The 17,575-nt window shown below is 38.1% G+C and overlaps 1 protein-coding gene across 8 annotated transcripts in view; it reads left to right on the top strand.

Annotated features, from left to right (window-relative positions):
* Positions 1–6: 6 nt before the first annotated feature.
* Rnf212b (ring finger protein 212B) overlaps positions 7–17,575 on the top strand; it is a 49,835-nt gene continuing 32,266 nt past the window's right edge. For 3 of the 8 annotated variants that reach the window (XM_033765073.1, XM_010637770.3, XM_010637776.1), the window contains exons 1-4: positions 7–71; positions 1,958–2,058; positions 7,096–7,148; positions 7,559–7,633. In XM_033765073.1, coding sequence (XP_033620964.1) covers positions 64–71; positions 1,958–2,058; positions 7,096–7,148; positions 7,559–7,633 — 237 coding nt within the window. In that variant the 5' untranslated portion in view covers positions 7–63. Of the gene's footprint in view, positions 120–1,957; positions 2,059–3,190; positions 4,833–7,095; positions 7,149–7,558; positions 7,634–17,575 lie in introns of those variants that run through there. The other 5 variants (XM_010637771.3, XM_010637772.3, XM_019209540.2 and 2 more) reach the window with 5 other exon arrangements.

The following is a 17,575-nucleotide window of genomic DNA, read 5'->3' on the forward strand; positions in this document are numbered from 1 at the left end:
TTTGCCCGCCCCCGGCGCCTGGTCGGCTCTTTTCCCGCCATTCTTTTTCTTCTTGAGAACTGGATGCTTAGGTGAGATCTCGGACGTTTTGGAACCACAGTGGCCACCGTGGAGGGAAGGTAGCTAGAAAAGGAACTGGGAAATTTGAGCTGCAAAATACCCGTCAATCCTAGAACCCGGGCGAATTTTGCCCTCACTGCCCCGTGAGGAACCGCTCCGCAGCCGGAGCAGTCGTTACTGCCTTTAGCGAAGCGGGCCTCGACCGCAAGGCCTTCGCAGTGGTTCACCAGGCCCCCCCTGCCCCAGGCCCTGGTGGAAAGTTAGTGTATCCTGAGTAGTAAATTCAAATCTCGTGGCCTTTGCATTAACCCTTTTATTCAGTAATATTTTATGGTAAATCTTGCCTTATGTGACAAAATTATTGAAGTGTGATGCAGAGTGGGCTTCATTAACTTAGCCAACCTCTTTGTAAACCAGTTTTTTTGGGGCGGCATAGGGAGAATGCTTGCCTAGCATATGGAAAAATTTTTTGTGTGGGCTGGGGGTTTTTAGCTCAGTGGTGCCACTGCCTGCACTGCACCCGAGTTTGATCCCCGGTACCAAAAAAAAAAAAAAAGTAAAAATTTTTGTAGAGGAAAAGGCTTCATAGAGAAAAATTACCTTCTGTTTTGATTGTTTTTCCAATTAATTTTGAAGGAAATAAAATCAATGAATATTATATCCTGAGATAGCATACTCATTAAACGTACAAGCTCATCCTTATTTTTTATATCAATTTGTTTAAAAATCTCACAGTAACATTAATTGGTTATGTACTTAGCAAATTATATGAGATTGGTGTTGGTAGAAAATATAGGATGCGTGGTTGTCCTTGTCTAACACAAGGGCTGTTTAGTGTGAGAGCAAGAACTTTACACTAGGAGTCATGAGACTTGGATTCTAATCCTAGAATTATCACTAACCAGATATAGAACTTTGAGGCTATTTAATTTCACTGACCTTCAGGTACATCTTTTGAAAAAAAAATGATAGTATTGGACAAAATAGTAAATTATTTTCAAGGCCATCCTAGACCTATGATTTTGAGTTTCTGTAGAATAGATGGGAAAATATACACGCTAAGACCATATTGTCATTCACCAAACAGCATTTTCTTTGTATAAAATGTGATTTCTATAGGATCTCTTTGTGGTCCACTAACTCCTCTTGCCTCCACTTTTTATGTGTCACAGGAAACTGTCAAGAAAGAATTTGGTTTTCTTTTCTTTGTTTGGTACCAGGGACTGAACTCTGGTCCTTGTGCTTGCAAGGCAGGCTCCAGAACCACTGAGCTAAATCCCTGGCCCAGAATTTGTATTTCTAAGAGTGTTTTTCTAATTACAAATCGGTACATGAGTTAATCCAGGAAATTTGGAAAACAAAAAAAGTGTAAAGGTAACACACAAATACTCATTTTTAAAAACAATTTCGCCACTGTCTTCCTATTCATATTCTCTCTCTATATATATATATCTATAGATATATATATGCAGGCTATGCCATATACAGTGGTACTTAAATTCACAAATGCTTTTGTTTGCAAATAATTTGGCAAAATTTTTTGTTTGTACACAGCATCAGATGAGAAACAACTTCAGGCATCTTTCCCACAGAAACACGAATGTGGCCATCTTTTCCAAAATTGTAGAACAAATTAAGTTCATGAACTGAAGTACTTCTGTGCACATATGTGTGTGTATGTGTGTGTGTGTGTGTGTGTATGTATTAACATAGTCTCAAGTCTGCTTTTTCTTGTTTTATGTGTATATATTTACAACTAATTGGAATGTTCATGGTTATGTGCCCACATCCCAATAAACTGTCAGAAACTAAGCAAATAATTTTATATAGATTTTGGAACAGCTATAATTATATTATGCCTCACCTCATTCTTATTCTTTCTTTTTATCTGTTCCAGAATGGATTGGTTTCACTGCAACCAGTGTTTCCGAAAAGATGGGGCCCATTTCTTTGTCACCAGCTGTGGCCATATTTTCTGTAAAAAATGTTTGACTCTGGGTGGGTAATTTAATTGTTTTTTCCCTAGATACAGTGATTAGCCATTTCTCTGTTTGACTTAGGATAAAAATCACTTGGTAGGCCAATAGTGATTTGTATACCTTGGGAAGCTGTTGATTTTAGAAATTGAAATCTCTTAATAAAGAATGGTGCTAGGGCTGGGGATTTAGCTCAGTGCTTCCAGTGCCTGCCTAGCAAGTGTAAGGACCCAAGTTGGATCCCTGGTACCAAAAAAAGAAAGAAGGAAAAAGAAAAGAAAAGAACGGTGCTAAATTATTTAACAAATTTTTACTTGAGTAACAAAAGATACTTACCAGTATTTTGAAATCTGTGGCAGAAAAAGCCACAATGGGTCAAAAAAGGATGATGGTGGGGATAATGAATGTGATGACCTTGTAGTTTAAAGAAGAATTTGTCAGAGGCCCATCAGTTCTCCACTCTGCCTAGAGAGGGGTGCAGCAAGGGATAAAGAAAGAATGACATAGAAACACTTTCAAATTACATGGGGGGCTGGGAGGTCAATGTCAGAGTGAGCAAAGACAAAGACAATCCAAGCTAGCCACTGTTGGGTGCACACAATAATCTGAGGGATTATCAGATGAGTCAGAGAGTGGCAGTAATCTTATATTGATGAGAATTTTAGGTTAATGAGGACAGTGAGATGGGCAAAGCATTCTTATAATAGTAGGTAGAATGAGACAGTGGGCTAATAAGGAATTTGTCCTTCCCCCAGGTAAAACTTTTTTTTAAAAAAAATTATTACTACTTGTTTCTCAAGAAACCAGGATGTCTTCAGCTGATGTAATCTTGCCCTTGAGGGTCACAACATCACAGGACTATTGAGGCCTCATCTGTGACTGGAGGCTCACAGAGTCAAATTTCCGCGTACCATAACTGGCTTACACAGCAAGGACACTAGGCCTCAGACAGCCCTAATCACAATTTAATTATGAAATGATTTTTCTCCAAAAATTATATAGAATGCTCTCAATAAGAATTTATAGCTGGGTGTGATGACACACTCCTATAATCCCAGCACTCAAGCTGGGCAGGAAGAATGCTATGAGCTCCAGGCCAGCCTGGGCTCCATAATGAGTTAAATGCTATCCTGAACTACATAGTAAGACCCTGTCTCAAAAAAACAAAACAAATTAAAAAAAACTGTAAAAAACATTTTTTCTTGTACCTAGGTGATAATTGTTAGTATAGATAACTTTTACAAATGAGGAAATTGACTTAGAGAATAATGTGACCAAACTCATAACTATTAAGCCTTAGAAAGGAGACTTAGATTTAAAATTGCTCTTGTTTTGTTTGCAATGCTGGGATGCCAGGCATGGTAGTACATTTTTGTAATCCCAGCACTTGGGAGGCTGAGGCAGGGAGGATCTCAAGTTGGAGACCAGCCTGGACTATATAGTGATCAGGAAAGAGTTTACAAAAGAGGTTCTGTTGAATTGTTTTGGGTAATAAACTAGAGTTTGCCAAGTGAAGGGAGAGAAGATCATTACAGTTTTAGGCAATAGCATGTATGAAAGCATACAATATTATGAAATCATGGGAGAGATGGGAACAGTGACATATTCCTATAATCCTAACACTCTCTTGAGAGGCTGAGGTAAGAGGATCCCAAATTTATGCCCAGCCAGTACAACTTAGGGATTTAGTAAGACCCTGTCTCAAAATTAAAAAAAAGAAAAAAAAGTGCTAGGGACATAGCTCAGTGAGTGGTGTATGCTGGGTTTAGTCCCTTCTACTGCAAAACAAAACCAAATTAGTGAAGAGAGCTATACATAGTTGGGATTGTTAGAATATAAAAAGTAAAGTAAGCGGTAATAAAAGATGAGGCTAGAGAGGTGGACAGTAGCCAGATGATGGATATCTCTATATATTAGGCTAAAGATCCTGAACTTTATCCTGTAGGTTATCAAGAGCTGTGTAAAGTTTTTTTCTTAAATAAAAAAATGAACTGTACTTGCTAGTTTACACTGGGAGTGATATGGAAGAGTCATTGGGAAAAATCTTTATTCCCCAAGGAAAGAACATTCAGGTTAGCTAGTCTCTGGAGAAGCTTTTTTCTTTGTGTGAATGTCATGACCCTTTTAGTTATCTCCTAATGTAACAAAGCACTTCACTCTGGTAATGGCAGCTCACTTTGAAGTGATGTGTCTCTGTGAAGCCAAAGATGTGGGATATTTTCCCCTGACATGGCATGTATCTCCATTAATAACCAGCACCACTACTGAAATTTCACTTTACAACAAAAGATGAGGAATTTTATATTTGCTTCTTTGATATTGGAGTAATTGGGGACTTAGAGAGCATTGAGACAAGATCTAGGAATATTAACAAAGTGAAAAGAGGAAGGAATAATTGAGTTTCTTATAATACCCAGTATGTGCTTGCTATCAAGCAGCTAGGATAATGAAAAAAAAAAAGTGACAAAGTAAAGATTATTGGGATGTAGAGAATGAGGAAAGGAGAAAGGGGATTTGAGGAAGTGACTGGATCATGGGGGTGTGATACTCATCAGCTGATTAGTTTAATGATGAGTTTATAGCTAAATGTGAGTTGGAAGGTAAATCCTAGGTGGACAAGGTGGGTTATTGAGGGCGAGGTCTGGAAGGATCTATCGCCTTCCTTTCTCCTTTGATCCTTTCCTCTGCTTTCTACCTGCCATGCCATGAGCTGTTGGTCCTCTGCATGCTCCTCTACCATGCTGCCCTGCCTTGGAGCCTGCTATGGTCTGAAGCCTCTACAAACTGTAAGCCAAAGTAAACCTTTCCTCCTTGAAGTTGTGGGTTTTGGGTATCGTGTCTCAACTAGAAGAAAGTAATTACAATATCAATTTTTGATCAGGTCTTTTATTTGGGGAGGGTTCTAACTTTTGAGTTCTTTGTATATCCTAGATACAAGTCCTTTGAGGAGTACCTGGCAATTTTCTTTTCTTCATGCGTTCTGGATTCTCCAGCATATGTTCTTGGCCCTTTGTCAAAGATCAGATGGCTGAAAGTACATGGGGTTGTTTCTGCATCCTCAATTCTATTCCATTGGTCATTGGATCTATTTTTGTGCCAGTACCATGCTGTTATTTTTGTAGTTTTGTAATGTGGGATTATAATGCTTCCTGCTTTGTTCTTTTTTCTCAGGACTGACTTGGCTGTTCTGTGTCTCTTCTGGTGCCATATAAATTTTAGGATTTTTTTTTCTAGTTCTGTAATGAATGCTATTGGTATTTTTATTGGAATTGCATTAAATCTATTTATCATTTTTTGGTAATACAGCCATTTCTTTCCAGGAACAGGAGATGTCTTTCCATTTTCTAATGTTCTCTTTAATTTCTTTTTTCAGAGCACTATAATTTTCATTATATAGCTCTTTCTCTTCCTTGGTTAGGTTAATTCTGAGGTATTTATTTATTTATTTATTTTGTACTGGGCATCAAACTCAGCACCTTGCACTTGCAGGACAAGTGTGCAGTATTTAATTTTTAAAAAGCTATTGTGAATGAGACTGTTTTTATTCTTTTCTATTTTAGAACTTGGGATCTTGTGCTTGCAAGGCCGGTGGCAGAACCACTGAGCTAAATCCCCGGCCTTATTTTGATTTCTTCCTTAGTAATTTCACTGTTGGTACACAGGAATGCATTGATTTTTGTGTGTTGATTTTGTGTCCTTCCATTTACTGAATTTATTAGGATTTCATGTTTTGTTTGATTTGTTTTTGGGGTGTTGTTCTGGCTTTACTGGGAAATTCCCAGGGCCTTTGCAACCCTTTTTAAATTTGTAAATTTTGAAACAAGGTCTCACTAAGTCTTTTACTTGCCCATGTGGGGCCTGAACTTGCAATCCTCCTGCCTTAGCCACCTACAATGTAGGGTTGTACCAGCATGCCTGGCTATGTTTATTTCTTCTGGTGGAGTTTTTTTTGGGGGTCTTCTATGTAAAGAATCATGTCCTTTCCAAATAAGAATAGTTTTATTTCTTCCTTTCCTACTTGTTTCCCTTTTATTTTTTTCTCTTGCGAGGCGTGGTGGCACACGCCTATAATCCCAGCACTCAGGAGGCTGAGGCAGGAGGATCACTGCAAGTTTGAGGTCAGCCTAAACTACATAGAGAGTTCAAGGCCAGCCTGAACTACATAGTGAGACCCTGTCTCATAAAAACCAATAAAAATAGAAATCCCATTTGACCCAGTTATTCCTCTTCTAAGTATCTTTGAGAGTTAAAATCATTACAATGATGTATGCATACCCATGTTTACAGCAGCATAATTCACACTGGCTAAATTATGGAAATAGCTTGTATGCTCATCAACAGATTAATGGATAAAAGAAAGTGGTGTTATCACAGTGGAGAACTACTGAACCATAAAGAAGGATAAGTTTGAATCATTTGTAGGAAAATGGGTGAATCTTGAGACCATAATGCTTAGTAAAATAAATCAGACACAGGAGGATAAATACTTCATAGTTTCTCTTTATATGAGAACAATGTAAATAATTTAAAGAGCAAAATAAAAGAGGTGGGTAGGAAACGCAGGTAGACTTTGTGGAGATGGGAAGGGGATGGAATGAGAGAAAAGGAGAGGGGAGGAGAGGAAGAAAAAATGATGAAGTTGCAACATTTATAGTATACTTACTAATTCCCCACAATTAATGTAATTATTATGTGTTGTAAAGCTCACCAAAAAAAAATCATTGATATTCTTGTACTCTTACCAATACCCTTATAAATGTATTCCAGTACTCCTGTTGAATTATTCCTTCTGACTCAGAAGAAAGTGGGGAATTCTTTTTAAAAAGACAGGGAGATGAGTTGAGGTAGTGTGAAAGCCTTACTTACATTCAGCCTATTGGTTTGGAAATACTGATTTAGAGATCAGAGCTTTGATAACAATGCCCTTTGATAACAATTATATTCTAACTTTACGAAGGACCCTTTTCTTCCCTTCCTGGTCTACTTAACTATTACATGGTAATAGGAAAATCTCACCTCATACTGAGGAAAACCAAACATTTTTCCCCTTTCCTCCCAGAGAAATGTGCCATTTGTGGAACTCCCTGCAAGCATCTGGCTCTTTCTGACAATGTAAGTTTTCCCTCCGGTACAATTTTATCTCATTCTTGGCCTCTAGGAAGCATACACAAAGTACATATGATGAAATTTTTTTAAAAGATATGGTAGTATATGTATGTAATCCCAGCATTCTGGGAGGCTGAGGTATGAGGATCAAAAGTTTGAGCCAAATCTAGGCAACTTAGTTAGATCCTGTGTCAAAAAATAGAATAAAATAAAATAAATTTTTAAAGGGCTGGAGATAAAGCACAGTGTGAAGTCCCTGTAAGATGATGATGATGATAGTGGGAAAGAAAAGGAACAACAAATTTGTAGATACCAATTGTAAAAGATATAAGAATTATTTTATTTCATTCCAGTATCAGTATGTTATTTCATTCCACTGTGGATGGTCTCATTGTGTGTCTTAATTCTCTTTGTAGTTGAAACCTCAGGAGAAGATGTTCTTCAAAAGCCCTGTGGAGACAGCTTTGCAGTATTTTAGTCATATCTCTCAGGTATGCAAAATAAAAGTTAATAAAATATGGGCCAGGGATTTAGCCCAGTGGTTCCACTGTCTGCCTCACAAGGTCAAGGTCCCAAATTTGATCCCCGGTACCAAAAAAGTTAATAAAATACAATTTTCCAAGAAAATTCTAATTGCATCTCATTCCTTTATCAAAGGTTTTCTTTAGGCTGTGTTTGTACACAATGAAGAGAAACTACTCTTTGCTTTCTTCTTTAATGATACCAATCTCACCCAGTTAACTTTCCAGACCCAGGATCTATGATAGCCTATAAAACTGCTAGGTAGTTAAATTTTGTCTGATACTTCCTAGTTTCACTAATTCATGTGACAAAAGGATGCCCTAGGAAACCTTATTGTCTTTCTGGGCACCCTCTAAAAATTGCTTGCAAATAGCCTGACCCTGCAAACAGTGGATGTGGTAATTTAACTCTTAACCTTTTGCTTACAGATCTAAGTTCATTAAAGTGCGTCTTGTTCTTCATTTTTTATTTTCAAGTTTTACTTTCTAGCAATACTTAATTCTTAGAACTCACAACTGGTTGCCTGAATTTTAGACAGTAGTTGTACTTTCCCGATGCTTCATATCTTGGTAAACCATTGACTTTGTCAGGAGCAGTAAGGGTGTAGAAGAAGGAAAAGAGAAGGCAGGACAATCATGTGAGAGAGTTCTCAACTTATAAACACTTTAGGTTTTTTTTTCTTTCCATTCTCTAGTTCTCTACTGAGAGTCTTTTATAGCCTCACAAGATTTCTATCTTGGCGTATATCTTGAGATTTTTATCACTACTCTTTTTCTTCGCTCTTCTTATTCATTTTGTTTTCAGTGCTGGGGATCAAACCTAGGGCTTTGACAAGCCCTCTACCACTAAGCTACAAACCCCATAGTTCTCATTCTTATGAGAATATACCTTTTCTAAACAGAAAGGTGATACTTAGTCGTTTACTGGTTGACGATAGTAGAGTGATTGATTGATTGATTGACTGATGTGTTTTCCCTTCTTGTCCTAACCCTGGGATAAAGGGAATTAAAGCTTAGGCTGCATCTTTGTCTTTAGTTGCTTAAGTAAGCCATCATATTTGAGATACGATGTTTAACATTTTGAGGAGATAAAATCCAGCTGAGACAATAAGGAGAAATATTTAAAAAGATCACACGAACAAGAGAAAGAGCAGGTCTTTGGTTAATAACTAAACACAGGGTGAGTTAATGATCAGTAGAAAAATTACATGTAGTCTGAATCTTTACCTGCCTAATCACAGGACCAATTATACATGGTCAAATAGTTAAGATAAAGTAAATAGCAATGTTTAGTTAATCATCACTTTAGTGAAGGGCCAGTTTGGTGAAGTCAGCAAAGTCTGAAAATGTATTTTTCTGTAATCTGTGAAGCTGAATAACTGATCAGCCTAATACCCAGGTTGCTTCATTTAGCTCAAAACTTTCTTCCTTAGTCAAACATTTACAGCCCCAATATTCTTTACTCCTTCTCCTACTTTATTTCTATCACAGCTCTTAGCCCTTCATTGTATATTATGTATTTTTATTGTCTGAATTTGATACTGAAATACAATTTAATTTTTTTGCCTCTTTAAATATTTCCTAACATACTGGATACTCAGGACATTGTCATTAAATGAATCAGTGGATTGCCACGCTAAATACCCTTTTTTTTGTTTGTTTGTTTTGTTTTGTTTTGGGTACCAGGAATGGAACTGGGCAGCACTGCGCTAAATCCCTGGCCGGCCCTAACCATTTGCATTTTAACTATCCCCAGTCTTTGTAATGACCCAACAATGGCATTTTGCTGATACACTCTCTGCCTGTAGTGGATCAAACTGCCCATTTTGAATTTTTTTTTCTTGTGGTACTGGAAATTTAACCTTAATCTTAACCTTCTCACTGAACTATATTCCCAGCCCTTTTAAATGTTTTTATTTTGAGACAGGTTCTCACTAAATTGCTAAGTTGCCCAGGCTGGGCTTGAACTTTGCTGTTCTTGTCTTGGCTTGCAGTGTGCTGGGACTACAGGCATGTACTACCACACCTGGCCCATTTTGAATTCTTTACTCACCTCTAGATAATTTTTCAAAGGGAATAGAGATCTTCTTATGGGCCCGTTAGCTTTCTTCTATTCCCAGATAAAGACTCTGCCTACAATTAGCCATTTCTGAAATGCATGCTGATAATTATTCCTTCTTTGGTAAAAGCTTTCACACATTACCATAGGTAGAGTTTTGCTCTGTCTTTTGTTTTCTATCCTATATTGGTTTTAACTCTGCAAAATATTTAACTGTGAAAAAGTGATTTATTTGTTCTTATGTCTTTTTACTCATTGAATTATGAGTTTTTCGAAGGCAGATATTTTTGTAACAATGTCTAACTTGGTGTCTGACACAAATTAGGTGCACAAGTAATGTCTGTAAATAAATGAACACACATTGTGGCTGGTTAGAGGGATGTTAATCAAGATAAGATCAGAGAAAGAAGTACTTATAGGCTTTGGCAAGGAGTTCAGATTTTCTTCTAAGTAGAGTACCACTGAAGGGTTTTGTAAAGACATGGTATTATGTGATATAAAATTTTTAAAAATGAATCTGACTGCTGAGTGGACAATGGATCATAAAATAGTTAAGAATAGAAGTAGAAAGACCAGTTAAGATGCTACCAGAAATATCTAAGCAACACTGCTTAAGTGAAGTAGTAGCAGTATTGTGCTTAATTCTGAGATGTATTTTCCAGGAAGAAGTGTAGAACTTATTTTGATGTGGGTGATAAGAAAGAAAGAGGAATCAAGGGCTGGGGATTTAGCTCAGTGGTTCCGCTGCCTGCTTCGCAAGTGTAAGGTCCTGAGTTCAATCCCCAGTACCAAAAAAAAAAAAAAAAAAGAAAGAAATGAATCAAGGAAGATACCTGGCTTTTTGTCTTGAAGTGCTTTGCCAAATGAAGAAGACTGTTTTAAGGAAAAATATAATTTTTGATACATTAGGTCTTAGATTCTTGATGAAATACAAATGGAGAAATCAGGAAGTCAGATTAATTTACCATTCTAGAGCTCAGTACATAGGATAAGACTGAGGTATAAGTGTGGAACTCATCAGAATATAAATGGTATTTAAAGCCTTGACAGGAGGTTGGTGGTTATGTTTTGTTTTGTTTTGTTTTGAGACAGGGTCTCACTATGTAGTTGAGACTGACCTGGAACTCACTATGCAGCCCAGGCTGGTCTCGAACTCACAGTGATCCTCCTGCCTCAGCCTGCCGAGTGCTATGATTACAGGCGTGTACCCCCATGCCCGGCAGGAGGTTGGTAGTTTAGCTAAGTGGTTTAACATAGCATGTTCAAGGTTCTGGCTTCAATCCCTGGCAACAAAGAAAGGAAGGAAGGAAGGGAAAGAAAGAAAGCAAGCAAGAAAGAGCAAGCCAGCCCTGGAAATAGATGAGGTCATCTAGATTCTAGATAGAGTCCCTTTAGATGTAGCTATTAAGTAGAGAAAGAGAAGTTGGCAAGGAGCTGCAATCAGAGAGGTAAAAACAATGTGGTGTCCCAGATATCAATGTTTATGGTTTATATGTAGATATCCCCTAAAAGCCTAATGCACTCTTTTTTTCGTTTTTGTTTTTTTTCTGTTACCAGGGATCGAACTCTGGTCCTTGCACTTGCAAAGCAGGCACTGGAACCGCTGAGCTAAATCCCCGGCCCACTCATGCACTCTTTTTTATTTTTATTTTATTAATATGTTTATTAAATATATCTATTTAAATATTAATATATTTGCAGTACGTAATGATTACATTCCTCATGGGGAGTTGGTAATGTATATAGCACATCTTAATTTTTTTATCCCCTTGCTGTCCCTCTCCTCCTTCCCTCCATTTCTTGATCTTTTTCCCATTTGAGAAAGATCTATCTCCCTACTTCCTATTATCTTTTATTTTACACTTTATTTATATATTGGGCTTTTCCTATAAGAGAAACAATGCAATATTTAAGCTGTGTGTCTGATTTACTTCATTTAACATTATGGTCTCAAGGTGCATCTTACGTGGGGCTTTTGAAATGTTATTGAATCATGGGGGCAGCATAGCTTACTTAATGTGAGGAAGAGGGCCTGGTTGGAAGAGGCAGGTCACTGGGAGTATGACTTGTTGGGTATAGCTCCCTCCCCAGATTATCTCTTCTCCTTTTGCTCCCTGGCCGCCATAATATAACTTTCTTCTGTGCCAGGCTCTTCTACCAAACCATCAAGCATGCAAAGACTGAAACTTCTAAACTGTGAGCCAAAATAAACCTCTCTGTTAAGCAGTGTATGTCAGGTATTTTTGTCCCAGCACAGAGAAAAGTGATTAAGATGCAAACCAAGGAAGGAAAGTGTTTCAAGAAAAATGAAATAATCATCTGGGTCAGATACTGTTAAGGTGAAATAATATGAGGACAAAGCAAGGTCAGTTGGATTTGGCAGTGTGTTGGTTTTCCTCATAAGAACACAGAGTGGAGTCTTGAGAAAGAACACTACATTAGAGTACACTGATGGGTGTTAGTCCACATTCAGTCTACTTCTTCACCTCCCAAACCTCTCCACAACCTTCTGCAGCCCAGCTTCTGTCTCACTGAAATTCCTCTTGCTGAAGATATCAGCAGCATCCTTATTATCAAGTCCAGTAGATAATTGTTCTTGTTCTTTTCATATTTGATCTCTCAGCAGCATTTGAAGTATGATCTCTTGTCTGTCTTGAATCATTCAGCTACCATAACCAACGTATTTTCTTTTGGGGTTCTGTTGTAATCATGGTTTGCAAGGAAATAGATTTAATACAGGACACATAATTTATAGGATTATTTTATAATAGTTACCCAAAAAGTCAAATACAGAGGAGTACAAGAGATCGATCTGTCCATGTGCTAGAGACCTGAAGAATCCAGCCAAGGGCCTGGATCCTGTATTGTCTGCCATAAGTCTAACTAGAGGCCTAAAGCCCACAACAGTATCCTCCACTAGTCCAGCTGGAGGGTTAGAGCCCACAGCAATGTCTCATGCAAGCCCATATCAAGGGTCTGCATTACGAAGGCCCAATGGCCAGTGGTGGGAGCTAGAAAGTCTGCACTGCCTGGCTGAAGTATCTGTGCCACCAGGCTGAAGCATCTGTACTGAAGCCAGGAAAAAATGCTCAAGGCAAAGACCACAGCTCCCCTGAATAAAACAGCAGTGACAGCCAGGATCTGAGGTCCTCCAAGGATGAGAACAACCAAGTTTGTATCAGGAAAACTAGCTGCAGCAAACTTTTCCAGGAAAATCAACAGCATACAATCTTACCTTCCACTTCTCCTTTTATGCTATTAGCAACAATTCTCAAGTGGGTCTTCCACACCTAGAACCATACTGACTCCATTTAGCTGGGTGTTCTAAATTGACCATTATTAATTCACCACAGGTTCCTTTTCCTCTGATCATCTTTTTTTTTGGTACCGGGAATCGAACTCAGGGCCTTGTGCTTGCAAGGCAGGTGGCGGAACCGCTGAGCTAAATCCCTGGCTCTGATCATCTCTTAAATAGTTGCATTTCTCAGAATTGTATCCTACTTTTCTTGCTTTTTATGTCCTGCATGGATAATCTCAATCACTGTCAGTCTTCATTTCTCATTGGTATATGGATGACTTCTAACTCTTTTTTTTTTTTTTTTTTTTTTTTTTGGACAGAGTCTTGCTCTGTAGTCTAGACTGTCCTTGAACTCTTGGTGATCCTCCTGTCCCAGAGTCCTCAGGCTGAGATTACAAGTGAGCACCACCACACCCAACAAGGTCTCAGTTTATTCCTTTTTGTTTTTGGTACGGGGGATCCTCCAGTCCTTGCGCTTACAAGGCAGGCCACTGAACCGCTGAGCTAAATCCCCAGCTCAAGGTCTCAGTTTAAGCCTCAGAGGAGCTTTCTTTGACCTATATTTAAATTAGTACCCATTTTATTCTCATAAAAAATTTATTGTTAGGGCCAGGAATTTAGCTCAGTGGTTTCGCTGCCTGCTTTGCAAGCACAAGAGCCTGAGTTTGGTCCTTGGTACAATAAATAAATGAATAAATACATTTATTTTTACTCTCCCCTCCCTTCCCTTTCCCTTTCTTTGCTAGAGATTGAACCCAGGGCCCTGCACATGCTAGGCAAGCACTTTACCATCGAGCTACATCCCCAACCCTAGGAGTCATTCTTTAATTTTATTTTCTTCATATATTTACTAAATATTTACTAAATCATGTTAGTTGTATCTATCTAAAATCTGCTTTATCTCCAGCCTAGTTCAGGCCTTTATGGTTTCCTTTCTAGAATATTGCATGCTGTAGCTTCCTAATAGATCTAACCTCTCAAACTGTGAGCCAAAATAAACCTCTTCTTCTTTAAATTGTGGGTCTTGGGTATTTTGCCCCAGTAATAGAAAAATGACTAATATAGTGCTTTTAAATTATTTGTATAAATAGCTTTTTCTGTTGCCTCTGGGCCTTTGTATATGATGTTCTATCCATCTGGAACATCCTTGACCTCAAATACAAACATAGATACATATATACATTGTGTTTACTATGTTCTATATGACGCTGTTTTAATAATTTTCTCCTTGTCTGCATCCATCCTTGAGGACAGGGACAGTATCACTCTTATTCATCCTATATATCAGCTTTTTAACAGACTATAAAGAACGTGGGAGGATTTAACAAACACTTTTTTTGTTTGGTTTTTTTTGAGACAGGGTCCCACTATGTAGTTGAGAATGACCTGGAACTCACTATGTAGCCCAGGCTGGTCTTGAACTCACAGCGATCCTCCTGCCTCAGCCTCCTGAGTGCTGGGATTACAGGCATGCGCCACCACGCCCGGCTAAACACTTTTTTTTTTTAACAAACACTTTTTGGGGCTGGGGATTTAGTTCAGTGCTTCCCCTGCTTGCCTTGCAAGCGCAAGAACCTGAGTTCAATCCCCTGTACAAAAAAAAAAACAAAAAAAACACAAACACTTTTTGAAAGAACAAGTAGAATAGTCTTCCCTATTGAGGTGTTCCTTTAATGTACATGAAATATAATAAAGTGGTAATACTGAGAAAATTACTTAGAGTAGGAATCTCAAGACCAAATCTGCCTGCTAGCATATAGCTTCATTTTTTTGAACCAGTCATACTCCCTGCTCATGTAATACTCATTCTTGTAAAGATCAGTCAGATAATATTTCTGAAAGCATTGTCAAAATTCCCTTACTGGTTAAAAAAAAACTGTGAGAAATTCATGGGGAGTTATGAAAGGTCACAAATGCACAAGAAAATAAAGACCCTACAAGTAAAAAGAAATCTTTTTAAAATTGTTTTTAAAGGGAAGTATAAAATGCCAAATATACTTTTATTTATTTATTTATTTATTTATTTATTTATTTATTTATTTATTTATTTATTTATTTTGAGACAAGGTCTCTCTATGTAGTTGAGACTGACCTGGAACTCACTGTGTAGCTCAAGCTGGTCTTTTTTTTTTTTTTTTTTTTTGGTACCAGGGATCAAACTCGGGTCCTTGTGCTTGTGAGGCAGGTGGCAGAAACACTGAGCTAAATCCCCATCCCCAAATCTACTTTTTAAATAACAGTTTTGTTAAGATAAAACTTTTTTTTTTGGTACTGGGATCAAACCTGGGTCCTTGTGCTTGTGAGGCAGGCACCAGAACCACTGAGCTAAATTCCCAGCCCATGTTAAGATAAGCTTTTACATCGATCCCCAGTACCATTAAAAAAAAAAAAAAAAAAAAAAAAGAAAAAGCAAAGAAAAACTTTACATAGTTTAAAATTCACCCTTTTGAAGTATGCAGATCAGTGATTTTGAATAAATTCAGAGTTTTGCAATCATGCCTGTCCAATTTTGGAACATTTTTTCACCCCAAAAAGAAACCTTACACTCATTAGCAGGCATTTTCCAAATCTTCCCCACCTTCCATAACCCCAGGAAATCACTAGTTTACTTTATATTCCTTTAGATTTGCCTATTCAGGACATTTCATAAATATGGACTCATACAGTATGTGGTCTTTTGTGATTGACTACATTTACTAAGCATGTCAAGGTTCATCCATGTTGTAACATGTATTAATGTATTAGAGGGGCTTCATTAGTATTTCATCCCTTTTGTTGTTTTTTGAAGTTTTTGTGTTGGTTTTTTTTTTTTTTTTTTAGTACTGGGGATTGAACTCTGGACTTTGTGCTTACAAGGCAGGCAGCAGAATCACTGAGCTAAATCCCCAGCCCACCCCCCTCCTGTCTTTTTTTTTTTGTATCAGGGATCAACTCAGGTCCTTGCACTTGCGAGGCAGGCGGCAAAACCACTGAGCCAAATCCCTGGCCCCCGTGTTTGTTTTTTGAGACAGGGTCTACACTGCAGAGCTCAGGCTGGCCTTAAACTCCCCGAGATCCTTCTGCTTCAGTTTTCTGAATGCTGAGATTACAGGCATGTGCTAGTATGCCCAGCTTTTTTTTTTAAAACAGTCTCATTGGGCTCGGAATTTAGCTCAGTGACACTGTGCCTACCTAGCAAGTGCAAGGTCCTGAGTTCAATCCCTGGTACAAAAAATAATCAGGGTCTCATTTGTAGTCCAGGCTGGACTTGAACTCACTAGGTAGCCTAGCTGGATTTGAACTCATGATCCTCTTGCCTCAGTTCCTGGGTGCTGGAATTACAGGTGTACACCAACACACCTGGCTGATGTACTTATTTGTGTATTGGCATATATTTTCATTTCTCTTGGATAAATATGTGGATGTAGAATCACAGGTCAAATGGTAATTCTTTTTTTTCTTCTTTTTATTGAGTTTATTGGTTCAAATGGTAATTCTATGTTTAACTTTTTTTTTTCTTTTTGGTGTGGGAGGTTGAACCCAGAGCTTCATGCATGCATTGACCTCTAAACTATATACCCAACTCTTTTTATTCTTGTTGTTATTTTGTTTTATTTAAAGATGGAATCTATGTTGCTTAGGCTGGTCTTGTACTTCCTGGCTCAACTGAACCTCCTGCCTGAGCCTTCCCAATGGCTGGGAAGACATGCATGACTCTGCCCATCTTATGTGCTAACTTTTATATTTTATTTTATTTTATTTTTGGTAGTACTGGAGATTAGACGTAGGGCCTCATACACACTAGGTGAGTACTCTGCCACTGAACTTATCTCTCAGCCTCGGCCTTTTTAATTCTTTTATTTTGACAGAGGATCATTCTTTTATTTTAAGACAGGTTCTTACTAAGTTGCTAGATTGCACAGACTGAGCTCAACATTGCAATCCTCCTGCCTCATCTTCCCCGAGAGCTGGGATTAGCATTTTGAGGAACTGTCAGATTGTTCATCCAAATAGCTGGACCATTTTTTTTTGTTTTGTTTGGTATGGGGGATTGAACTCGAGACCTTGCGCTTGTGAGGCAGGCAGTGGAACCACTGAGCTAAATCCCTGGCGCACCATTTTATATACTTACTAGCTATTTTAGTCTGTTTATGCTGCTTAATAAAATACCTTAGACCAGGTACTTTATGAACAACAGAAATGTATTGTTCACAGTTCTGAAGGGTGGTAAGTCCAATTAAATGTATGATTGAGGGCTTACTGTTTACATGCAAGATGGTACCCTGTAAGGGCCAAAAGGATCCCTCATATCTCTTTTATGAGGCCCCAATCTCATTCTAATCACCTCCTAAGCACCATATGTTAATACTGTGATGTCAAGTAAGGTAAGGTTTTAACATATGAATTTTGGAGTACATAAACATTCAGACCATAGCAGGCTGATAAATATTTTAGGTTTGGCAGGCAATGCAGTCTCTGCTACAGTGACTGTATCATGGAAACAGCCACGAACAGTGTGTAAACATATAGGTATGGTTATGTTCCAGTAAAGCTTTATTTTAAAAACAGACAGCTG

Source organism: Fukomys damarensis, unplaced genomic scaffold, assembly GCF_012274545.1.
Source record: "Fukomys damarensis isolate Sample0158 unplaced genomic scaffold, DMR_v1.0_HiC HiC_scaffold_17, whole genome shotgun sequence".
In the NCBI taxonomy this organism is placed as follows: domain Eukaryota; kingdom Metazoa; phylum Chordata; class Mammalia; order Rodentia; family Bathyergidae; genus Fukomys; species Fukomys damarensis.